The sequence below is a fragment of the Theobroma cacao genome, chromosome 9, assembly GCF_053813885.1.
Source record: "Theobroma cacao isolate CCN51 chromosome 9, ASM5381388v1, whole genome shotgun sequence".
Taxonomy (NCBI): Eukaryota; Viridiplantae; Streptophyta; class Magnoliopsida; order Malvales; family Malvaceae; genus Theobroma; species Theobroma cacao.
The window spans coordinates 45,973,235-45,999,139 of record NC_142647.1 but is presented as its reverse complement, the minus strand read 5'-3'; the positions used below and the strand labels follow the sequence as shown (position 1 = coordinate 45,999,139).

General features: G+C 34.2%; 4 protein-coding genes and 1 long non-coding RNA gene across 7 annotated transcripts; 3 read left to right on the top strand and 2 right to left on the bottom strand.

The window, feature by feature from the left end:
- Positions 1-2,288: 2,288 nt before the first annotated feature.
- Positions 2,289-3,128, bottom strand: LOC18590326 (uncharacterized). Its single transcript, XR_001929609.2, has 2 exons — positions 2,864-3,128; positions 2,289-2,757 (listed from the first exon to the last, which is right to left on the bottom strand). It is a non-coding gene; the product is annotated as an uncharacterized LOC18590326 (long non-coding RNA).
- Positions 3,129-4,335: 1,207 nt separating this feature from the next.
- Positions 4,336-6,596, bottom strand: LOC18590324 (F-box/RNI-like superfamily protein). The gene is made up of 2 exons (XM_088810234.1): positions 6,303-6,596; positions 4,336-5,771 (listed from the first exon to the last, which is right to left on the bottom strand). Exon 2 carries the CDS (start codon positions 5,617-5,619, stop codon positions 4,360-4,362), a length of 1,260 nt encoding a protein of 419 aa, XP_088666360.1. The 5' UTR covers positions 5,620-5,771; positions 6,303-6,596; the 3' UTR covers positions 4,336-4,359.
- An 848-nt stretch (positions 6,597-7,444) lies between these two features.
- On the top strand, positions 7,445-12,594 carry LOC18590323 (Endomembrane protein 70 protein family). Of its 2 annotated transcripts, none has more exons than XM_088810250.1 (7): positions 7,445-7,655; positions 8,414-8,454; positions 8,972-9,560; positions 9,660-9,794; positions 10,350-10,506; positions 10,609-11,093; positions 12,039-12,594. In XM_088810250.1, exons 1-7 carry the CDS (start codon positions 7,513-7,515, stop codon positions 12,253-12,255), a joined length of 1,767 nt encoding a protein of 588 aa, XP_088666376.1. In that variant the 5' UTR covers positions 7,445-7,512; the 3' UTR covers positions 12,256-12,594. The 2 variants fall into 2 exon arrangements, with proteins under 2 accessions (XP_088666376.1, XP_088666375.1); XM_088810249.1 differs by having other exon boundaries at positions 9,657-9,794.
- Positions 12,595-12,931: 337 nt separating this feature from the next.
- Positions 12,932-18,413, top strand: LOC18590322 (cell division protein FtsZ homolog 2-1, chloroplastic-like). 2 transcript variants are annotated; one of them, XM_007015762.3, is made up of 7 exons: positions 12,932-14,477; positions 15,214-15,513; positions 16,189-16,279; positions 17,057-17,181; positions 17,351-17,443; positions 17,901-17,952; positions 18,033-18,413. In XM_007015762.3, the coding sequence occupies exons 1-7, from the start codon at positions 13,818-13,820 to the stop codon at positions 18,053-18,055; spliced, it is 1,344 nt and encodes a 447-aa protein (XP_007015824.3). In that variant the 5' UTR covers positions 12,932-13,817; the 3' UTR covers positions 18,056-18,413. The 2 variants fall into 2 exon arrangements, with proteins under 2 accessions (XP_007015824.3, XP_007015822.3); XM_007015760.3 differs by having other exon boundaries at positions 12,936-14,477; positions 17,901-17,957.
- An 837-nt stretch (positions 18,414-19,250) lies between these two features.
- On the top strand, positions 19,251-20,102 carry LOC18590321 (uncharacterized). The gene has a single exon (XM_018127293.2). It carries the CDS (start codon positions 19,318-19,320, stop codon positions 19,816-19,818), a length of 501 nt encoding a protein of 166 aa, XP_017982782.2. The 5' UTR covers positions 19,251-19,317; the 3' UTR covers positions 19,819-20,102.
- Positions 20,103-25,905: the final 5,803 nt, after the last annotated feature.

Genomic DNA, 25,905 nt, shown 5'->3' with positions numbered 1-25,905 from the left:
CATTCAGATTCCTTTCCCTTAATAGAAATTTGTTTCTTTGGGAGAGGGCCTCAGGCTACAGAGTCATTTGCAGACTGGATGTCACATAAGTTCCTGATTAAGGGCTTAATTCCCATATTAGGTGAGGTTTCCTTGTTGTCAGTGTCCCAAACTTTGCCTCTAGACATGTAAATCAAAGCTTGTCCCAATCCAAAAAGCTACCCTTCAATTGCAGACTGTCTAACCCAAAAAGAATAACAAATGAAAAGTTAAAGAAAGCTACAAATTAATTAATTAGTATATTTGAGTCTAAAAGATTGTTAATAAAGGGTTTCAGATATCCATGAGCAGCATTATTGAGGACATACTATTATATTATGGTAGAGAGAGAGAGTTTTAGGAGATGGACCCATAATCCTTTCACGAAAGAGGTGGAAGACAAATATTTTATGTTGTGCTCATCTGCTACTTTTATAGGTAAATATGCCTTCCACCAATTATTCCTTCATGATACCAATGATTGGTCTAAAAAAGAAGGAGAGGGTTCGGGATCAAATGGAGAAACAGTTCATGGGTTCGGTGATTATGTAGTTTAAGTCCATACTTTTGTTCCCAATAAACCTTACAACATGTTCCTCATATGCAAGATTTTCAACAGCCCTTTTAGATTTCATAGATTCCATGGATCTAGCATTCCTTCAGAAAAACAAACTGTAGTTTCTTTATATCTAGTTTTCCATCCTTTCCATGTCTGTAGAAAAGTTGATTGGTCGGGATCAAATCCTAGTATTAATTATACCTTTAGAAGATTTCGTTTAGCTATAGATTAAGTCATTGCTTGTCATTTAAGCATATGAAACTGAATTATACTTGTATTGCTTATTAATTTGCATAAGATAGTGGCTTTAAACTAAACCCCAACTTGCATCAGATTCTTGATTTGAATCATTACCGCAGTTGCGTGACAGGGTTATGTATCAGTTTATATCATGACCCTGCCTGTCCCCAACAGGTGAAAAAAACTCTCGGTTGTAGTTGGGATGCCATGGGGAGAAGCCGTCATCAATCAGCTGTATCATGATCTTGACCTTCCATCACAGGGGAGCATATAATCATGTTAGCCAATGATTAGCACTGGACCCCAACCCCATATAAACATAATTAAACCCCTTTTTGGGTTCTTGTTTATGCCGAAGAACACTTGATTTGTTAATCCCTCTGCTTAGATCCTTGGTGGGGTAAAACATGAGCAACTTCATTATCTGTATAACTAATGAACCACAACCAGCTGCACCTAATCTAGTTGTTATTACTTCAAATCTTCTCCTGATTTATTATATTATCATTTTAGCATAAGCTAACAACTCTATTATTAAAATATTAATGAAACAAGGAAACAAAATTAATGTGACTAAATAAAGTATCCCATTTTCCCTCACCCTGCTTCTCTCCCTTTACTCTTGTCTTGTTACAAATCAATTTCCCTTTGTCTTGCTTCAAAGTTCAAATCCAGTCTTAAAGTTTTTATTTTTCTCCATTTATAGATCCCTTTAATGGCCGAAAAATTGAAGGTGCTAAGATCAAAATTAAGAGATGGTGGACTGTAGCTTTGGTTATCCTACCCCCAAATTGGTAGTTAAAGAATTGGTTGAATAACTTTTCCCTATAGCCAGCTATACAAGGGGAGTAGGTGCTTTACAATTTTGTATGTTTCTACATACTTTTCTTTTCTTTTCCCCCACTTTGGTCAAGTATCAAGAATTTGAAGAATTCCCTCCCAAATGGGCCATTGAAGCTATGATTTTGACCATCTGCTAACAAGTTTCTTTGTCATACTCTGACTAGTATATGGAGTCTAAAGGTAAAACACTTTTTTCTTTTTGCCAGTGTTCTGTCCAACCACAAGTTCTCACATGGCCTAAAAAGAACACATGCAATGCAATAGTAAGCCACTGTTGGAACATGGCCTAAAGGGTTTCCCTTACAGCCTTTCAGCAAGGTAGCCATGAAAGAAAAATACAGAACAAAAAAGAACGTTCAACTTACAGAAAATGAAATTGCAGTATCATCGGATCCTAAAGTCAAGGTCCTTAATGCATGGTTGCACACGTGAGAAATGCAGCAGTACAGTAAACTCCATGTGACGAAGGAAAAAAATTCATCAAATTGAAAAATAAATGTTCACAATCTTACATGGCAAGGCGGCTATATAAACAATGAATAAGTCAGGCATTTAAGGACAAATCAATCACTTGCTTGCAAAGATTTCACCAAATCTAGTTCCAATTAAGAATAATAATCCAACAAAATGGATCAATGTACAAAAGCTGAGCTATATTCCACCATAATAACTAATGCTAGATAGTGTTGAAGTCACAAATGAATTGTTAAAACCACAATAGTAACAGTAATACTAAATCAAACTTCCACATAAATTCAGTCAATATAATACTGCCAACCAGAACAGGAGCAGTTTAAGTGGTAGAGTGACAAATTAAATTTGCTCAGAATTGATAGTCATCAAACTACTCAGTAGTCTTGATGAAATGTACATAAGTCGGCCACAAAGAAAAGACAGAGATATAATTGAGGAACCACTGGAAGTTTCTTTCCATTCCAGTGCTGGCAACATTCCAGCGGAAATCCCAAACCTGCAGACAAGGTAAAGTCACCATCAATGCCATCCCCCATTGCAGACCCTTCACTTTCTTCTCTTGCTCTAATACACATCCACACGCGCACACTTATGCAGACTCGTTGTCAAACTCAACAGCATCCCTAGAGCATCCCAGTTTAAATAAATACAAACAGTAGATAGATGAACACAAAGTAAAGCACATCTCTGTCCAACGACACAGGAAACAAAGAACTCATAGATTACAACCTGAATTCCTTTCTTCAGCTGAAATAAATGTAGTATGCAACCATCCTTGTAGGTAACAATTCTGTGAATTTCGCCAACGAAACACATATGAATATAGTCTGATTACATTTACAATCAAAACCTGATGTACAAAAAACTCTAATAATAAGGTGCACAGATCTGATTAAGACACATCCAGTTCATGATATGTGCTGGTAGATCGTGAAGGGAGTAAGCATTCACTAATTTTTAGTGAATGCACTCACCAACGCCACCCCACACCCACTACACCCCCCCCCCCCCCCCCCCCCCCCCAAAAAAAAAAAAAAAGAAGCAGCAAAAAAATTGAAATAGTACTCTTCATGGTGCATTGTTAAGGGCTCAAGAAAAAAAGGGTTTCAACTTTCAAGTACTTCTTTTTTTGAAAAGCAAAAGTCTTAGTACTTCGTGATCTCTAATAGTTGCCTGCACCTGCAGTATGCCATTTCATCAATAGCATATAAGAGCCAATCAGAAATTGCAAAAGGAAAATCCACCCTGTTTTTTTGTTAAGAGAATAAGTCAAAGCAAGGAACCAAAGATATGAACACTGCTGGTATTTGGTTTAACAAGAAGCAAGGTGATAAAATGACAAGGAAAAAATATGTGCAAATTGTACAAGTACTAAACCTCATTAAAGGCTTTGCCCAGTAGCTTTATCTTGAACAGCAGGAGCTAAGCACTTGCTATATAAACTCAGAATGTTTTCGTCGTGTCCTGTTATTTCATCAATTAACAGACCTAATCTGATTTCATTTTATAGGTCATAACATATGTCAATATGGCCATGTATATTGCATTTGCATTATAACAGTTGTTGAAGTATTTCCTACATCATCTGCAAACCAATAGTTTTGGGAAAAGGAAGCCACTGAGAAATTAGTTCCCCTTCGCCTTTTAAATATAAAGGTGGAGACTGCTACAACTTTCAAGCAGAGAATTTTCAAATAACAATCAAGTTTTTCAGAAGAAATCTATTAACCATGAGTGTAATAAAAAAGCAATTCATCACAATTATCAATCTTCCCCTCACTGCTTAAAATCCATGAACTCCAGAATGAAGTTATTCCCATAGGCTAGGCTCGTGTATACACACAAAGCAGTACATTATTTTGGATAAAGTTCTTTTGAAACTTTAGCTTCATCAAAGCTGATAATATTAGACAATAATACAACAGGAAGAAGGGCAGTCCATGTGACAGCAGTGCAAATTACAGAGGGAGAATCTTCAATGTTGGAATAAAACAAATAGGTCAATAATAACAATGGAGAAAACTGACAATTTAGTGAAAAAACAACAGTATTCTTTTGATTGCATATATTTTTCCAATCAAACTGAAGAAATACCAGCAATCATTTAGAAGATGCAAAAATAAAGGATGTTCAGGATTTACATTTTGTAAATCTTACCTGCATATCTGCTCATATAATTTATAACTCAACCAAAACTTGAATTTAACAATGCAATTGAGAGAATTTTACTCATATTCAAACTCCACCTCTACATGCATATATTTCCTCATAAGCTGAACAATGGATGAGGTGAAACTGGCCAATATCTGGCATTCTTCACGTGATTTGGCTTCTGAAACAACCCCAAAAATAATCATTTTTTTAAGATTTGGGCATCGTTTTAGCAGCTCCTCAACCCAATATGAGAAGTGATCATTAATTACTGTCCATCCAAGCTCCAGTACCCTCACATTCTCCAAATTAGAAAATCCTTGGACACCATAGTGCATGACACCATCTCTCAATTCATAACTTAATGAAAGATGGTTCAGCTGAGGAAAACAAAAAGCAATTGTTTCCAAATCCACAACCTCATCTTCATCATCAAAGGCCACGTCCCAAAGCCGAAGCTTCCTCAATTTCGAGGATCTTGAAATCATCTGGTAGAATTTTGGCCAGATGATTGTGAAGTTGCTGACATCAACAATCTCAAGATTATCAACAGTCTCACCAATGTCAAGATGTATCACACTAACATCATCAATCTTGAAATATTTCAAAGTACCTTTCCCAATCAGTTCAAAAAGTTCAAGGGCACAATCCCTCAAGTGCAAACGCTCAATACTATCAGCCTCCAGCATAAATTTATCCAAACTAATTTCTTCAACATAAATACTCTTCAATGTTGGGCTGCTCAGTTCCACTGTCACCTGTGCATCTGACATTGCTATCTCTGGATTGACAAGTTCCAAGCTCTCAAGCTTTGGACATGCAGTGAGCAAAAGGCTCAAATCCAAAGCTGAAATACTAACATGACTCAAAGAGAGGGACTTCAAACAAGGGAATCTCTGAAAATTAGGTTCAACCCCTGTTATAGAATTGTGGGCTAGTACCAGCTTTTCCAGCTTCTGCCTCCCACAAATTTCAAGAATGTTAACATTTGGGCTGGTCCGGACATTATAAGACAACCGACGCAAGGTTTCCCTAGTATACATGAGCCAAGCAATAACAATTGAAGCTGAGAACTCATCAACATCATCCATCAAAATTGATAGGCCTTGCAATCCGGTAGTTTGGAATATTGTTTGAGTAATCAGGATCTCTAATCGTCTAGGTGTAATATCACGATAAACAGGCCAATCACCAGAATTAAATTCTAGGGTGTGAAGGTGTTTCCGACATGCGTCTCGCCATTTTTGACATGTTGCAGAGGCTATCACCACATCTCGGGCACCTCCAAGCCGAGATAAAATGTTTCCAATGACTTCAACAGGTAGATGCTCCATTGCCAATATAGATCAAAAGCCTCAAATCCACAAATTGAGTTTTCTGAAGATAGTCAACTAGATATAAGCAAGCCACCAAATTCTTCACAAGTGAACAAATATAAGGTTGAAATCACGGCCCGAATCTTTCTTCCGAGCAATCTAAAAAAGGTCTGTCAATAAAACAAACACAGGAACTACTCAAAAACATGGTTTTCATTTAGATCTTCAAACAGATTCCTCATCCAATTGAAGCAATCTAAAGCATAATATAGAAAAAAAAAAGAACTAAAAAAAGAAGAAAGTTGTTGGGTTTCACAAGAAAATTTCAAGTATCATAATTTCAGCTAGATTCCAACTAAATGAAGATCCAAAATTAACCTCAAAATGAAGGATCAAAGTCAAAATCGAGTATTTGGGTACTTAATAATATGAACGTTTTACAGACTAAAATCAATTCAGTGACTCAAAAAGGAAAACAAAATAAAGTTTAACACAGAATAATCCCAGAATTCAAAATAAAAAAAAATCCAAATAAAAATTGATCCAAAAAAAAGGCATCAAAATAGAAATTTAGCATCTGGGTATTTAACAAAAATGTCATTCAAAATAGTAAAATAATATAAAAAATAAATCAAATGCCAAAATAAACCCACCCCCCCCCCCCCCCCCCCCCCCAAAAAAAAAAAAAAAAGAGAACTTACCAGAAATGAAATCAGAGAAAGAGAAGATTGGGATTTTCCAAATGGCAGTGGCTAAAGATTTTGAGTGAGTGAAGAAAAGAATAAATAAGCTTTGTTGGAGTTGGATTCAAAGTTTTTCCTTTTTTTTCTTCTCATTGGTTTTGATTTTAGAAATTTATTTATTGGAGAATCAAATCAGACGATAACGTGAAGAGCCAACGCTCCTCTCCTCCTTTCTCCTCTGTTTATGCAGCAGCCCTGGCTGCCAATGCCAGCCCTGTTCCACGCCAACGAGGGTCCTCTCCTCTCCTCCTTTTATAAGGGCGCGCACACACACACACATATATTTTATGACAATTTATTAGTTCTTCTTTTTTACTACATATCAATTTATTCACATTTAATTATTATTTAACATACCTAAAATGTTTATTTAAAATGTAATTTTATTGTTTATATTGTGAATTTGTGATCATATAACATAAATTTTTATATAATAGTTTGGACAGTTTTGGTATTCTTTGTGAGAACAGATTTTTCTAAAATAAAGCTATATTAAGTTATATTTAATTATTACCTATACTAATTAGGATTTTTGTTAGTATTTAAAAATTAAAATTTTTATCTTTATACCATTTTAAATATTTCCTTATATATATATATATATATATAAAGTGAGTTTAATTTTGAAGAAAAAAAATTCTTAATTTCAACTTTGTTAATTATATTGTGTGGACGATTTTGGGAAACTTTGTTAAACCCAAGTCCCAACAACTAACCACTAGAATTTAGCTTATTTATAGCAAAGTGTAGCCTTTTTTTGTGACCTTAGAATCAGAATATTAATAAATGAATATTTTTATTTTATATAAAATAATATTTAATTATTTAAATATTACATGAATGAATAACGATACAATGTTGACTGACAAATGTAAATAACTTCAATGCCTACTCGTGAATGCTTTTAAATAATTTGTATGTGATTTTCAGAAAAACAAAGTTTACAAGTAAATATTATTCAATCTTTTTTCATGCATATTTACTTATTTTAGCAAGATTTCATTCATTTCTAAAGAGTAAGACGCTGCGTTTTAGTGGCCACACACAAAACCAAAACGACGCGCTTCAGACAGCTATAAAGGGCAGTTGGAAGCCTTTCACTTCTACACCTTCCGTTCCAGGCTCTGTCTCTCCAGCGTCGGGACGGTGTTGGAAGAAATAGAGTAAAATGGAAGCTCTGAAAATCAGTCTAATTTTGCTACTGTTAACAAATCTCCGATCCAGTACATCATCAGCAGATAATCACCGCTACAATGTAGGAGATCCCGCCCCTTTATTTGTCAATAAAGTGGGTCCCCTCAACAATCCCAGGTAAACCCCCCCCCCACCCAAAAAAAAAAAACAATATTCTTTGAATACTGAAAACTTAATCTTTACTTGCTTTCTTCATTCTCCCTTCGAGTTCCATTTTTTTTATTTGGAATTTAAATTGTTATGTGTCTTTTAAGAAATTGGGTATTGCTTAAACTGATGTTGGAATCAATATATTTAGATGGGTCAACGTTTGATTTTCATTTTGTCAAAAGCCAAATGTTGTAAAATGTTTTGGGTTATTGAAGTCTAATAGTGTTACTTTGTACAAGAATGTCGAAGGGTACGATCTGAATTGTAGTTATGCAACGACCCTGTTGTGTACCTTTGCTGCTTGTCAATAGTGAAAAACGAGGAATAGCTATCCTTTTAATGTTTTAGCTTAGAGGTTTTAGAGATTTAATGCTTGAAATAACTAAATGCTTGAGCATTTTGAAGAACACCACGCTGATGATTCGAAGAAAAGTTTATTACAATAAATTGAGCAAGTTTATTTTCTATGCAGTTAGCTGCAGTTTTGCTAGATTGGTTATCTTATAAGTTCTCTTAGGGTAGAACTAGAACTTAAACTATAATGACTCTTAAGAACACACTGCCTTGGAAAATTGATAAACGACTATGGTTTTATGTTATCTGTTATTACTTAGCAGAAGTCAAATGTCAATTTTACTTGAAATGCTAATTTCAATTTCACTTTCCAGCTACCATGTATCCTTCTGGTCTTAATTCTTTTACCGCAAACTGTTTTTGTATTGCAGTGAGACCTACCAATACTATGAATTACCATTCTGCCGTCCAGGTTAGCCTTCGGGTTCAGTGATTTGATTATTCAATAATTATCAGAAGTACATTTTAACCCTGATATGATACATGGTGAACATTTTTCTTTCTTTGAGTAATGTGAAATTAGTATTTGTTAACATTCAATTAAAATTTTCAAGTCGTAAAATTAAAAATTGGTTAAAATAAATTATTCTATATTTATTCTACATGGATTTTTTAATACCGAAACAAAGTAGTTTTGTCCTGCATTTATTGTGCAGGACTGAATTTTATGATATATATATATATATATGTATAAGTTCAACAGATAATCTTATTAAATTTTTGTTAGGATCTAGTTTCTCTGTCTGGGACCAGGGATTTGTTTTTTTTATTTACAGTGAAAACTCCCGATGTTATCACTTAAATGTTTTTTTCTGTCTCCTTTTTTCTAGCCATAAGGTAAATGGTAATATTGAGGTTTCATCTGTTCCAATTTTGAGCATGTGGAGTTTGTAATAGTAACTAGTAAGTTGGCATTTTATGGCTTGCAGATCCTGTAGTACACAAGAAGGAGTCCCTTGGGGAAGTTCTGAGTGGTGATCGTTTGACCAGTGCTTTATATAAGTTGAACTTCCGGGAGAACAGAATTGCGGAGACATTGTGTCACAAGAAGCTTGAAGGAGATGATGTTGCAAGATTCAGAGATGCTGTAATTAATGATTTTTACTTCCAGATGTACTATGATGATCTTCCATTTTGGGGTTTTGTTGGGAAAATTGAGGAAGACAGTTGGACACTTGAGGAGAACACACCCAAGTATTTTCTATTTAAACATGTGCAGTTTGATGTACTTTATAATGGCAACCAAGTGATAGAAATACGTGCATTTAGTGACCCAGATCAGGTCGTTGATATAACAGAAGATGTTGGAATTGATGTTAAGTTTACTTATTCAGTCACCTGGAATGCAACCTCAGCTGCTTTTGAGACCAGAATGGATAGATATTCAAGAGCTTCATCCCTTCCAATCCTCCAGCAGATTCATTGGTTCTCATTCATCAACTCCATTGTCATTATTATGCTATTGATGGGGTTGCTTACCTTGCTTTTCATGCGGCGTCTGAAGAATGACTTGAGAAAGTAATTTGCTTTTGGTATTGTTGACAATTTTAATTAATTTTAGACCTATAGAATGGCTTTTTGGTCCTTTGAGGCTAAGGTTTGTTGCATGCATAGCAGGTGTTCAACTGGAGATGAAGAAGAAGAAGACAAGGAGGTTGGTTGGAAATATATTCATGGTGATGTATTTAGATGTCCGCAAAACCTGTCCTTGTTTTGTGCTGTCTTGGGCACGGGTACTCAACTGCTGACCTTGTAAGCTACTAACTACTGTTCTCCTATCTGCTTGGTAACTTGTTCATGATTGTTAAGTTATCAGCTGATATATGATCAAGTACAGCAAGAATAATAAACAAAGCCTTTTCTTGCTTGATGGCAGTGGCAACTGAGATACAATTGTTATGATATATGCATTGGGGGTCTACTTCCTTCTTGCTGATATAGTGATATATTTTAATTAAACCAATCCTTGGTCACCATCTTATTCTTCTTTTTCCTCTTCTTTTTGCATTCTTCTCCCCATTGCCTTCTGTTTCAAAAATGTTTTTATGCTTTCATATCTTTGCAATCCATCATCAAGAAATGTAATTTTGATGCCTTCTCTGTCCAAAACATTATTGCATATTTATAATACTTTCAAAGAGTGGCCATTATGGGGTTTGATTTTCAAATCAAATTCAAATGCTCACCCTTTCATAATTTTAATGGTGCTATGCTATTGTAGAAGCATTTTAGAGTAGGATTTTTAAAATGGTAACTCTCAGTGCATGAAAGTTTATGATTTTTCCTAACATTTGCATTTCCCTTCAGAGTTTGCTGCTTATTTGTGCTAGTATGTTTTGGTGTCCTCTATCCTTACAATCGTGGAACACTAGGCACTGCGCTTGTCACTTTATATTCTGTGACATCTGTAGTTGCTGGGTACACTGCAGCTTCTTTTCACTGTCAGTTTGCTGAAACTGGATGGGTAATTATCTAATACAATTTAATGTTGCACATAATGCCTTTTTTTCTTAAAAAAAAAAAAACTGTTAGCCTTATTTATTGAATAAAAAGTGTCAATTTCCAGGAAAGGAGTGTTCTACTGGCTGGAATCCTGTATGCAGGTCCCTTTTTTGTGATAGTTTCCATCCTTAATGTGGTTGCTGTGTCTTACGGGGTCACAGCTGCACTCCCTTCTGGCACCATCATGGCTATTATTCTCATATATGCCTTTCTCACCATTCCGTTGCTTGCCTTGGGAGGGGTGCTTGGGTACCTCTTTAGGTCTGAATTTTATGCACCTTGTGCTACAAAAAGATACCCAAGAGAGATTCCTCCATTGGAGTGGTACCGAAAAACTCCTTTTCAAATGTTTCTTGGGGGTTTCTTATCATTTAGTGCAATTGTCCTTGAGTTACAACACTTATATGCGAGCCTGTGGGGATACAAGATATGCACTCTTCCCAGCATTTTGTTTCTCACGTTCATCATCCTCATCCTCCTCACCACAATGTTAAGTGTTGGTTTGACATACATTCAGCTGTCTGTGGAAGATCATGAATGGTGGTGGAGGTATGTGCTCTTGCAATTTTATATGCATGAACATGTTCATGCATAAATATGCACACTGAATACAACTATAGACACACTAATGAAGATTGGTGTCTGGGGCTTCTTTACTTCATATGCTCTTGCCTCATTTTTTATAAGAACTTCATTATGATATAAAATCTCACAGAGCAAGGAGGATGTTTCAATTCAATTTAAAATTGCTGCCAACCTTTTGGGAAAGTTTGCATCTCTTATACACAGACAGGATTTTACATTCATTTAGGGCTGGTCAATGTTTAAAACTGGTGGCAAAATCTCAAACAGCTGGCTCTTTTTAGTAATTTGCAAAATCATATATTTGAATAAATACTATTAAGAGGGTTCTTAATGTTCTTCGATTTTTACTGATTTTATTTTGCGTGAATGATGTTACTGACTAGCACATGATTAGCGTGTTGATTGAAAAAAGACTTTCCTCTAACTGTGGATGCTGGAAGAGTTTGCCTTAGGTGCTTAAGTCTTGTTTGTTTCCTTACCTGGTTAACTATTTACTTTGTTTTTGAATTATTTACACTATCAAGCTGGAGGTTTTTGTTTTATCTCAATTATAGAACTATGTTTTTTATATTAGTTAATTTATTTTCTTTTTACATTTCTTTTTCCTAAGTTTTGGGTGTTCTGTTTCAAATCTTTTTCCTTCTAGAACACCCACCCTATACAAAAAATTAACTTTTTGGTTTTGTTGTATCTGTTTAGATTCTAGGAACAAAAATGTTAAGGTTTTGGAAACCACATTGACTGCTTGTTGGAATATTTTCCTTTTGTTCCTTTTGGTTCCTGCTTCCCCGAACCCTCAAAGTAACTTCCTTTCATTGATGAAAATAAGTGCAAACATACTTTGTTTTTCCATAATTCCCCTTGCATTGCTGTAGTATTTTAAACACTTGGTGTTTTTGCTTGATACAGATCTGTGCTGTGTGGGGGGTCGACTGCTATGTTTATGCTTGCTTATTCGATCTACTTCTACCTGAGGTCAAGTATGAGTGGCTTATTGCAGCTATCATTCGTTATTGGCTATAATGGTTGCATGTGCTATGCATTCTTCTTGATGCTTGGCACAATAGGCTTCTGTGCCTCCCTGATGTTTGTTCGCTACATTTACCGTGCTGTTAAGAGCGAATGACTATGCTTCTGCAGCTCGACGGTAATGGTTTACCATTTTGTCTTGCTGCCATCTTGCAACTGCCCTATCCCCGTAATCATATTCAAAAAATTGAAAAAGGGGAAGAGGGGTGATCGTGGAATAGGGAAAAAGGAAGCAGCAGGGAGAGATCCAAACATTTTAAAGGATGTGATATCTGCAAAAATTTCATGTAAGCATGAGAGAAAATCATGCCTGTCTTTTGATGCAATTAACTTTTAAGGTTGAGAATAGGTTGGAACTCTTCACTTGTTAAAAGATTCATATACATGTACATTGTCCACAGGTTAAAAAGAAAGCTTTTTTGAAAGGTTTATGTGCGGAGGGTGTTTTTACAATGCATTTCTTCATTTTTACAAACTTCTTGTCATGTTCTTACAAAGTAAAAACAAGTAAACGAATTACAAAAATAATACGAGAAATAAGATGATCAAACCTAGATGATTTTAAATTATCTCTACTTTAGAAGCAAAATGTTGAGAGAAATCAAACCTGATCCAAGTCATGAGATATTTGACATAACTTGATGAGAGCAGATGTTAATCCAGAATTCTAAGGAAAAAAACGTAAAACTGCCAGGGCTCCCTCCTATGGACCCCCGCAAGGCTCTTCTTTAAACTGCCATATCACAAAATTTCAGTCAAGTTTGTTAAGTAAACTGCAGCTAATACCCCATTTGACTTTGCTACGGTCTACACCAAATTTGTAACTTTTGAGACTTCGTTGGGAGGCTGGAGACCGGAGAGTGACAAACCTTACTAAACCACCAACCAGCCAACAATATGCCCTCTTTAATCAACCATCCAGATCAAGCAAAAGTTAAGTGACAAGTGAAGGTCCCGTTTCTTTAGTCTTTAGTTTGTATTGGCACCTGTCACAAACATTCACGGGACTTTAAAAACACCCATCTTTCGTTTTGGACACTTTTTTTTATAGTGTACTAAGTTAGTGTGTGCAGATTCCTTGGAATTATTCTTGGGGTGCAGTTTCCTTGGATTCTTGTCTCGTTGTAGATCATTTTGCTTGATTGTTAATACCCTGCTGTTATTTTCCTTATTTTGTTCTTTTTCAATGCTTCAAAATTTGTTCTTTCAAGTCTCTTTCGCAGATTTTACTTTTATCCAGTTCTGTCTGCCTTTGATGGTTTAATCTGCGGTTGAAGGTCATTTTTATTCTGGGTTTTTGATCTTGTTGGTGGGTTTTTAATTCTTTGCAATTCAGCATTGTTGTTAATTTTGCTTCCTTTTTTTTTTTCTAGTAAATTGATCGATTTTCATTCTAGCAAAAAGGTAAAACACTCGTTAGTGCAATTCGGGACCATCTTTGATAAATCAATGTGTTGAAATAGGAGAATTTGTGTTGACTTTGCCTTTTATTTTGTTTCTAAAAACAATGCTGAATTACTTCAAACGATTAACTGTATTTTGATCATTTGGGTTTTAATAACCAGGTTTGAGCAATGATTTGTATCATATTATTCGATGTTTGAGCATATTGGTTTATGTGAATTGTAAGTTTCAGGAATTGGGTTTTGTGCTGCAAATATGGCAGCTTGTTTGTCTCCTTGTTTTGTACCATTTGACTCTCGAGCATCTGTTGGAGTGTTCGCCTTATCCAGAAAATATAGTTTGAAGGAGAGGTGGATTAATGGAGCTAGTTTCTTGAAGGGTTTTAGCAAGAGGGGTTCATTGGGTGCTTGCCAAAGGCAAAGAGATTTTCCAAGTTTCACAAAGTTTAAATGTTCTGTTAACTCTAATAATGCTAGCCCAAATCATAGTAAAGCATCTTTTCTGGATTTACACCCTGAAGTTTCAATGCTTAGTGGTGAAGAAAATGATGCACTTTCTAACCTGAGAAATGAAAATTATTCTAAGAACATCACCAAGAGCTTGAGTGAACCCTCCAGCCCAAGTAACTATAGTGAAGCTAAGATCAAAGTTGTTGGTGTTGGGGGTGGTGGGTCTAATGCCGTTAACAGAATGATTGAGAGCTCAATGAAAGGCGTGGAGTTTTTGATAGTTAACACAGATGCTCAAGCCATGAAGATGTCTCCTGTGTTGCCAAAGAACCGTTTACAAATTGGCAAGGAGCTGACTAGGGGTCTCGGTGCTGGTGGGAACCCAGAAACTGGCATGAATGCTGCCAGCGAAAGCAGAGCAGCAATTGAGGATGCAGTTCATGGTGCAGACATGGTATTTGTGACGGTAGGTTCTATTTCACATGTTTAATTGCTAGAAGCTTTAAGCAACTCCAGTAGTAGATTCACAGTTTGAATTTAGAATTCTCTTGCTATCATCACTTCCTTGAGAAGGAAAGTTATGATATTTTTTGCCTCAGTTCTACTATGGAAGCATAAAATCTATGAGATTGAGTTTTATTTTCCCCCCTATTTCGCTGGTCTTTTGGCTAAAAAATATGGTATCTGCCACTCTGCCATACTTTTGTAGGATTTGGGTAGCATATGTGTGAACATGACTTGCAATATAAAAGTTACTACTTTTCTATTTGAGTAATTTTTAGTTTTTATGTCAATAATGAATCAGTAGTCTTTTCTTTCTTTTTTTGAAGATAAAATTATTAAACCTGATTTCTCTAAACCATTAGCTGCAGTAACATTTTGGAACATTTTGATACTTAAGTTAGATTAAGAACCACATATTCAACCTAGAATGATAATGTTGGAAATGATATTATATTTTCTCAAAGTTTCTAAATTTTAGAGGGTGCCAATTATGTGCTCCATTGTGTGAGTTCATATGTTTAGTGGATGAGGGGGAATTAAATTCCAAAACAAGGTCAGAGGAGTTGTTATGAGTGTAGCTTCTTCTAAATGTTAGAAACAAATCTTCTGCACTTGTGGGAGCAGAAGGCTGCTATCTGTTTGTTATTTTTATTCTTTTATTGGATTATGTGGTTTTACCTAGGGCATTAAACCTGCAGGCTGGAATGGGTGGAGGAACTGGCACTGGTGGGGCTCCAGTAATTGCAGGCATAGCAAAGTCAAAGGGAATCTTGACTGTTGGTATTGTTACAACACCCTTCTCTTTTGAGGGACGGAAGCGGGCAATTCAAGCTCAGGAGGGAATTGCAACCCTACGTGAAAATGTTGACACACTTATTGTTGTTCCAAATGACAAGTTACTGACTGCAGTTTCACAGTCCACCCCAGTAACAGAAGCATTTAATTTGGCAGATGATATACTTTGGCAAGGTGTTCGTGGTATCTCTGATATAATTACGGTAGGTATGCAAAGCCAAAAGATGAAAATTAGTGATAATAATCCTTCTCTCCCTCTTGGTTAATTGCTCTAAAGCACATATTTTTCTGAGTAATACACTTTGTTCTTGCATTTTGTCTGTGTATGTGCTTTAGTTCATAACTAATGCACGCCCATCAGGGTAGGCAGGTAATTGATTCTTTAGAAATTTGTTAATAGTCAAACTTCATTGTTATTCATAGATTAAAAACCTTTCATTATTAAGGGTCGTAAACTGGCTTGCATTTATTTCTAAATCTGAATTTTCATATTTGATGCACTTAAATGTGCAAAATTCTATTCTTGCTTCTTATGAGTGATTGTAAAATGCTACTGTCATTGCTGGAGCAAATAGATACAATTTTGTTCAATGTAATGTTGTTAATTGACATTCCTTTTCAATAGGTGAATTGGTGTCTGGAGTATTAAAATATTTGACTCTGGTGGTGTTTTGAAATTATTAATCTAATTTGTTACAATTGCATTCCACTTCTTGTATTGAAGTGCAAATATGTTCTTACATCAACATGTCCAGCAGAGGTTCCTTGTATTCATCAGTTCTTTTGATTAGGGTTTTGGGAATCAGATTTCTTGGTCAATTAATTTGGCGTTTTTGTGTTATTGTCTGCTGCCTAACATTTGCAGAATTTTTATGCAGGTGCCAGGTTTAGTTAATGTTGACTTTGCTGATGTGCATGCTATTATGAAAGATACAGGGTCTTCTCTAATGGGGATAGGAACTGCAACTGGTAAGTTTGGTCATTGCAGTCTCCTATTTTTACTTTGACTAAATTAAAAGGAAATAAATTTGAGGGAGAGGTATTAGTAGCTTGACCAGTGGTGGTTCATCGAATCTTACTGCTTCAAGTTTGATATTTATGATCTAATTACCAATAATGTCACAACACTTGTAAGTTGATGCCTGTTGCTCACACACCAAAGTAGTGATCTGTTAACTTTTTTGCTCATAGATCACGATATTAACATCTTTATGTTAAGAACGAAGAGATAGCTAATCTTTACTATGGCATAGGATATTAAAATATGAATGATTTATGAGACTCGTACCTTGATTATGCTTTCCTTCAGTTAACTGTTTAAATTATTTTACACATTACGTAATTAGTTTAACTACTTTTCAAAAAAAAAAAGTAATTAGTTTAACTTATATATAAATATTTGTACTTTCCTCTTATCTCTTTTATGTCTTGACACTTTTCCTTGTTTCTGTCATTCTCTGACATCTTATTAAAATTTGTAGTGATATTTGAAATAGTAAGTAAACAGAAGAGAAGCACAATTGCATCAATTCATGTGTTTTTCTTGTATAAAAAACGCTTGTTACTTTTATAATAACTTTGATTGTTCCCTTTTTTCTCTTATAATATGATCCCATTCATTTGTATCATATATGATATCCTATCCATTTTTGCCATATTACTTTGGCCCTAATCTGAACAATGCATGTCTTTCGGGTGTTTACTGTAGATGGTTGGTATAATTGTTAATATTTTGCTGAATTGCAGGCAAGAGCAGGGCAAGAGATGCTGCATTGAATGCCATCCAGTCACCTTTGCTAGACATTGGGATTGAAAGAGCTACTGGTATCGTGTGGAATATAACTGGCGGAACTGATTTAACTTTATTTGAGGTGGGCCATAACCTTTGGCTTGTATTATGTGCACACATTTTTAGGGATATTTTTGGGGTAGTTCATAGTTGAAATATTGGTTATGTGTTGGACCCTAGTCCATGTTGTTGAACATTTTCAGATTAGTAATGATCCCACTGCTTATGTCAAAATTTTCTTTGACTTGTAGGTGAATGCTGCAGCGGAGGTTATTTACGACCTTGTAGATCCAAATGCAAACTTAATATTTGGAGCGGTCATAGATCCATCACTAAGTGGCCAAGTAAGTTTAGTAGTTAGAATGCTACAAGCATTAATCTGTCACTATTTTAGCGTTGTGACCATCACTATTGGACAAATTAGAAAAGGAATAAAGAACATGTTATAAAATTCTCTACCTTGTCATCCAATGGCCATCCCAAAAGTTAATAAAAGAAAATACGGAAACAAGCCTTTAGAGTTTTTAGTGAACCTTCCTGACAGTTTGAGATTATTGTTTCTCTTAAATATTGAAGATGGAGTAAATAAATCAGGCTTCCTCTGACAAAAGTAGTATTAGAATTGCCCAAATGATAAACATAGTTGTTTCCTTGTCATCTGTTCATGCATCACGGTCGAGATATCCAATTAGCAAGATGAATGAAGTTAGTTGTTGAATGATTTGATCGTTTAAAACAAAACCTTAATGTAAACATACTTTGTATGATGCTTATTATAGATGAGCTTCCCTTTGCTTGTAGGTCAGCATAACTCTGATTGCCACTGGATTCAAGCACCAAGAAGATAGTGAAGGCAAGGTAAGTGCTTTTAGTGTATTCCCTTTTCAGTTTAGTTTCATCTTCTTCATACCCTTTTGATCTGGGAATATGCAGGGAGCTCAGCTTGTGCCTGCTGAAGTTTCCATCGGTTTCAACAGACGTACTCCTGATACAGATGATGGTTCGCCAGAGATTCCCGAGTTCCTAAGGAAGAAAGGCCGTTCACGATTTCCTCTACTCTGATTTTGTTTTCTTGAAATGTAAATCTCCTCTCCTTTATTGTTTAGCTTTGTTAAGCTTTCTTTTCAGAGGATTAGAACCTAATAGAATGCCTCTTTGGCAATGCAAGTTGTTTTTGCTCTTAACAACTAATTGACTGCAAATTTATTTGCTTGAACTTTCTTAGATACCAATATATAGATCAAATATTTTGTCGGCAATGTTACGTGGAAATTATTATTGGCAGAATTTTTTGTTGGAACGGAAGAAATTAAATCTGTCAAAAATTTCATAAAAAATCGACTGAAAATTTGTCCGAAATATATCTTGAAAATAGAAAATAACTTTGGTCGGACCTAAATCCACCAGTAAAAATACACTATTTTTCGAAAATTATTCCAACAAAATTAATTCCATAAAAAAATCCTTGTTTTCTTATAGTGATGAGATTCCATCTTAAATATTAAACAGCCAAAAAAAAAGAATAATTGAGACAAAATTCATGATAATATTTGTCCTTTTATCACCATCCTTGTTCTTTTAAGAAATCAGGCTTAGATACACGACGACTAAAATAATTAATAGGATGACTTCTAGCTTAGCTATATTCTTTTTCTTCAGAATTACTTACTTAATATAATTTGGAGCTAAAAGAATCTTTTGTCCCTAATTCCCAACAAGTAAAAGAAAATTTTCAAGTGGGCTAAGGTTAATGGTATTTGGCACAATTTAGAATGAAAATATCGGAATCTAGTTTTGAGTATGTCCACATCTTTCCCTCACGAAATCGAATGCTCACCTTTTTCCACCTCATACTCTTATAAAATCAAATACAGCAACCCCACTGGAGGCCCCCCAAGCCCACTGTCCACCTTTAAACCTTCTTTAAGGAAAAATACCAAAAAGAAAAAGAAATATATTAACATATTAAAGCCCACCACCCCTCTTCCAAAAAACCGAATCTTATGTATTCCAACTCCACAAAAGCCACACAATTGGAAGACCATCAGCTGTGATGAAACGTTTGTGCATTGCAAACCATACAAAGCCAACGCTTGGTGACGTGCACTTCGACTTCCCACCCATTCTTTCCAAAGCAGCCTTAATATAAATAACCCTATCAGACTCTCTCTTTTGCACTCGCCGTTGTAGCATTATCATCATCATCATCATCATCATCATGATGCAGCAAGATTTGCCCACCCGCAACAACATGACTACTCCCGACCAGAATTTTGCTTCCAAACCCGTCGTCGCCCCGCGGGTTCCTACCTTGTCCTTCATGTCCAACGATAAGCCTAGTTTCGGGCATGATCAAGATCAAGTCAAGTCGTTGCATGACGAGTCTTGCAAGGGTGGATACAAAGTGGAAGATGGTTGCAATAAAGGGTCATCATCAGTTTTGGTTCCTAGAGGGCATGCCAGCGATGGAAATGATGCTGTTGAAGCCTTGCAAAAGGATTCGGGACGTGAAAGGCTTAAAAGACACCGAGAAGAGGTAGCAGGTAGGGTTCTGATACCAGATAAATGGGGTAAGGAGGAGTTGCTCAAGGATTGGATTGATTATCCTTCCTTTGATTCGTTGTTAGCTCCCAATGGACTTGCTTCAGCTCGTAAAGCGCTTATGATGGAAGGAAGGAGGAATGGTTCTCAAAGATTGAGGATACAAAGTATGTGTTGAATAGATTAATATTTTCTGATATGAAAATTATATTAGTAGCAAGAGCTTGATGTTTTTGCGGTTTCTTTATCATATTTCTGTAAATCTCATTGACTGGTGATCACCATTTTTAGGCCATATGAAGTAGATTGATAAAAATATGTATGCAGTCTTAAATTTCCACTCTATCACTGCAATATTGCTGAGATTTGATTATAGAGTGAGGCATATATCTCTCTTGATTGTAAAATATGCTTATATATATCTATATAAATGGTTCACAGATTGAAACCAGACATTTGGAACCGCTGCTTGGATATTATCTTTATTTTCTAAAAAAAGTTGATTTGTTTCAGCAATACTCTACCTTTTCTGAAAGGGGGATGTTCATAGTATGAGATAAGCACATGGCAGGCTTGATGATACTAATTAGAATATTTCTATCAGACAACCAGACAAACAAACATATAATGAGAATCTAAATTATTGTTGGCTGTATGGGATCTTCCTTTCTGACTGATGAAATTCAAAGAGATTGAACTGTTGTTGCGTTGAAAGATTTCTACTCAGCAAGTCACGGTTATTGAACATACTGGATTAGATATGGATGAACATGCCTATTATATATATCAAGACACTTTGATGAAAAAGTAAATCTGATATCTCACCTTCTCTAGTTTCCTCAAGATCCAAATGATCAATCATGACTATATATTATAGTTATTAGAAAACAAATGTTCCAATAAAGAAACTGAAAGAAAGAGGAGAATGCCATGTTTCTGCAGGCTATCTAGATGCCACAAATTGCCCCCATAAACAGGTTATCAAAAACTTGCCGTAGTTTGATTTTTAACTCACTGCATCTAGTTTCTTTATTTTATTTGGATTTTGTTATATCGGATGTATAATGATGATTCTAATGTCTTTAAAATGAACCATTCAACCTTAATGTTGATAAATAGCCCACTGCTAACATCCCATGTTCATCTGTCTCACCAGTCGTGAGCTTAAGCTCCTGCTTCGTCCCAATAGCTTGTATGCATTCTTCTAATTGGTCTGCCTTTTTCCTTCAATCTATTCTCCCTCCTGTGTACATACAGTATAGAAGAAATTAATGTAACTCCTGAACAATTTTCCATGGAAATATGTATATGTATACAGGAGAAAACTTTTTTTAAGGTACTTGAATCAATTATTTCTGATGCAATGGTTGGAAAACTATTTCTTAAGCACTCAAGAAATTGTGTCAGCCCACAGAAATTTGTCTAAACATTATTTTGTCTGTGGTAAAGCTATACATCCTATGCAACAGTTTTGAACAGTATTGTGAAAAGCAAAATGCTTTTGCATTTCAGCCTCTCATTCATGGTGCAGAAAGATGATTCTTTCCAAGATACAGACAGTTTAAAATATCTGATGATTTGAAGGGTTTTATGAATGTAAGTTATCAAAATGGAATATATGTTTGTTGCTTTTAAAATGTTTGATTCATAGGGTAAATTGGATATCAATCATTACCTCTAGAAGTCTCTCGATCCCTCACTGCATCTTCCTGATCCACATGCAAGATGAGATTGGCCAAGTATCAATTAGTAATAGCAAATTGAGGAAAGAAAAACTACATAACAAGAATATTTATATTTTCTATTCATATCTTATTTCTTTGTCAAAGAAATTAATATTAGCTCTCACCAGGAATAGTAATTTCTTCAAATGAGCATTCTCATTTTTCAATTGCTCCACTTTTTCTTCCAGAAATTTTGCATGCTCCTATAAAGAAGGGGACAAAAGAAAACTCTGATATAACAGATTAGTCCTGTAAGTAATAACAATATTTGGTATGCTGTCATAGTCCTTGAGAAGCAATAATACAAGTAAGGGTGTGTCTGTTACACAAGATTATGAAGAGAAACAATAATGCAATTAAGTATTATGCTTTGTGAATACTTAAAAATCTTGTATACTACTAGATTCAAGATATATGGGAAGGCATGGTACACGAATGAAAAGCTGAAATGGACAGTAATTCTTCATGTTCCTTATACAGAAAAATCTAAACAAGGTCATGTTAAATTAAGCTGTGCTGTTGTAGTAAAATCTTCCAGTTACTAAAGCACAAGAGAAAATGAAGTTAAAGAAAAAGAGGAATTAAGAAATCAAAAGAATCACTACAAAAAAAAGGTTTTTTCCGACGGAAAAAATTCCGTTGGAAATTTCCAACGGATTTCCATCGGAATTTTAAAAAAAATTCCAACAAACTTTTACGACAAATTTTTGACGGATTTTCAACGGTAATAACTTTTCCAACGAAAAATTTTCGTTGGAAATCCGTCGGAAAGTTCAAGGACCAAAAAAAATTTGAAGCCTGGTAAAGTTTCCAACGGAATATTTCATTGGAAAAGTTATTACCAACAGAAATTTTCTCACGAAAGATTCAGTTGGAAAATTCCGTTGGTAATAGTATTATTTTAATTTATTTTCTTAAAATATTTTTTAATTTTTATAAATTTTATTAATCTTTTATAAAAAATGGATATTAGTAAAAGAAAATATATACATATTGAAGTTAATAATATTTAAAAGTTTAAGTATGTTTTTCTTTGATTAATTTTGTACATTTTTTAAAACTTTATTGAATCATACATTATAAATTAATTTTATAACATTAAAAAATTTTTAAAAGAAATAAATTTGTTAATTTTATGAAAATATATGATAAGATATAATAATCAATTAAACAAAAAAGAATAATACTTTATATACATTTTAATTGTAATTAGTTAATATATATAAATTAAGAAGATAGATTTATAATATAGTTATTAATATAATATATTTAAAATATATTAATTTATTATATCTATGTATACAAATTAGAATCATAGCTATAGAATATATATATATATATATAAACCTGCATTATTCAGAAAAAAATATAACCTATTGTATTAATATGAAACTACAAGTTATATTATTTAATTGATATAACTTTATAAGTTAATATATATATATATATATATGTATGTATATGAGAAATTCAAATATCATACATATATATATTAATATGTTTTATATGTAAGCTTATCGTAAATTTTATTTATATGATTACAGTTATTAATTTTATGAGTTATTATCATATTTTTTATAAAATTATATTGATAATTAATTATACAAATTGAGTAATATTTATCAAAGTATAACATATAATTTGTGTCATTAATATATATAATAAATTTAATAATATAACATTATGTTTTATATTGAGTAATATATAAAAATTTATTTATTAATAAATTTTAAAATATTAATATTTGTGTTAGTGTAAAGACTTGAACCTATGTCTAAATGAAAAATGAATTAGACTTTAACTAAGTCTACCACCCACCCAAACTAATTTTAAAACTCCCCAACTTAACATTATGAAAAATGACCTGCCACTTGCAAGTCACATAAACCACATGTTTTGTTAATTTCGCGAGCCTATATAAGCTCTTCTTTGATGCATAAGATTATTTATTCTATTGACGAGTATCTAAATATATTTATAATATAAATATTTCTTTTTTTTTATTTTGATTTTCTAATACTAAAATGAACTTATATATTTAAATATATAATCTTTCTCTGGATTAAAATGAAACTAAAAATATATATTTTATTTAAGCAAACTAGTTTAGATCCAAAACTAATTAAAACAAGCCCAAATTAAGGAGAAAGTTTCTAACAGTCTGGAATTGGCCCAGCTCAAAGAACCACAGAAAGCCCAAATTTACCAAACCGGATCTACTTCCCGAGGCCCACACTGTTGCTCTCAAAACGCACCGTTTTGGTGCTTGAATGGCCACTTATGAACTTGCAAATGGCGTCGTTTTTAAGAATCTAACTCTAAGTATTTAAACTTTTTTTTCCCTGTCGTTCTCATTTTCTATTCTCTTTTTCTCTCTCTAGTTGCAACCTTCTCTCTAAAAATTTTCACCCTGTCCATCCCTCTCTTTCTTTCAACCGGCGCCTCGGAGGATCTGAGCATAATATGATGAAACTTTTTGGTAGGGGGAAAAAGTCCTCCCCTGATGTGTCGTCGTAATCATTCGGACACTCGGCATCACCGTCTTCGTCTTCGGAGTCTCCGGTGACCAGTCCTGCAAGACTTATTCGGTCGTTGTACTGCAACAAGAAAGGGAAGTTTTGGATGGATCCGAAAGCCGTCGCGGCTTTGTAGCTTGTTAAGGGGCTAATTGGAGTCATTTCGGTTTGTGGTCAGGCTCGTCAAGGGAAGAGCTTCATTTTAAATCAGGTACTCTCATTTCTTTTGTCATTTTACTTATTTTGAATAAATTTGGAATAAATTATGTTATTTTGGTGCATTGGTAGGCGAAATGAAGAAGTCTAGGGTTTGTGACTTTAGAAGTAGAAAATGTTGTAACTTTAGGGTTTCAGAGGGACCAAGTTTGTAAATTGTGATTAATTGGAAGGCTTTTGGGTGTACATTTGCTGTTTGTAGAAGCCATAATTTGTTATATCTGTATTGGGAAATATCAGCATGAAGTGCATATTAGTGGGGATAAGACTAATGAGGTTGAGTAATTATATGCTTTGGAGAAGAAAGAACATTGGCAATAATAATTATATTTTTGAGTTTATGACTTATAAGCAAGTATGAGTGTTGAGAATTATATAATTGTTTAAGATGAACATATTCAATCTACAAATAGTAGTTGCATGTGAATGTTGTTTTGAAACTTATTCTTATTAACTAAACCTGATCAGTTAAGGGATTTTCATTTTAAGACACCAAGATTTGAATTGGATTAACTTTATTTTCTCTCCTTTTATTATCAATCTTTTTAGAACTTTCGACTGGTGAGTTATCTGTGGTATCAAAATTAATTGTTTTATACTTGAAAATGATTTTCCCTTATTGAAAACTTGTATGGAGATCTGTTCTATATCACCTTTTTGATATATATTGTCTCTTGAACCTATGAGTGAGGGCTTTGCTTTTATTTGTGTTACAGCTTCTTGGAAGGAGTAGTAGGTTTCAAGTAGCATCAACTCATAGACTGTGTACAAAATGGTTTTGGTTGTGGAGTGCACCATTAAAGAGAACTGCTCTTGATGGAACTGAGTACAATCTTTTGCTATTAGATACTGAAGGAATAGATGCCTATGATCAAACGGTTAGTTCACTTATATTTTATGGGACTGGATTGGTTATGATTTGGTTTGGTTATTTTGATTGCTTGAGTTAATTATGCTTTTATTTTTCAAACTTGACAGGGAACATACAGCACTCAGATATTTTCCCTAGCTGTCCTTTTGTCTAGTATGTTCATCTACAACAAGGTTTGTACTTTTTTCTTCCCCTCTTTGAACAAGAATTTCATTCTTTCGAGTGGCTTGTTAATAAGCTTTTTAAGCCATTCTTCCCAAGTTTTAACTTTATATTTCTGATATATAGATGGGAGGTATAGATGAAGCTGCCCTGGATCGTCTCTCTCTTGTCACTCAAATGATAAAACATATTCGAGTCAAAGCTGGAGGAAGAACAATAACAGCTTATGAACTTGGGTAGTTCTCGTCGATATTTGTTTGGCTTCTTAAGGTAATATTTGGGTAAGATACGTGATGAAATATGTGGGGAAATATGTGAAGAAATTAAAAATGCAATGGCGGAAAACATGAGTGAATTTATGGCACGTATGGAAAGCATGATCATGACTAATGCACTTTCAAAACAAGGAAATGCGGGACCTTCAAGCTAACATCTTGACAAAGAAGATCACATTTCATGATATAATGTCTATGTTTCACTGCTACACTTAGATACTTGTTAGTATAATTATTAAATAACAATTTTAGCTTTATATTTATATGTGTTGAACTTTTTTAGATATTGTATGTTAGGGTAATTTTGAATTGTATTGACTTTGAATCTCGGTTTTTAATCTATGTTTCTTTTATATAATATGAAATTCAAATGTAGATGTAAATGGATATTTTATTATCGAAATTGAAATTGGTAACTTTTTTTGGAAAAGCATTAGTTGAAGGATAAGCAATTAAAATTTAGTAAAATAATTTCCGTTGGAAAAACATTTCCAATAGAAA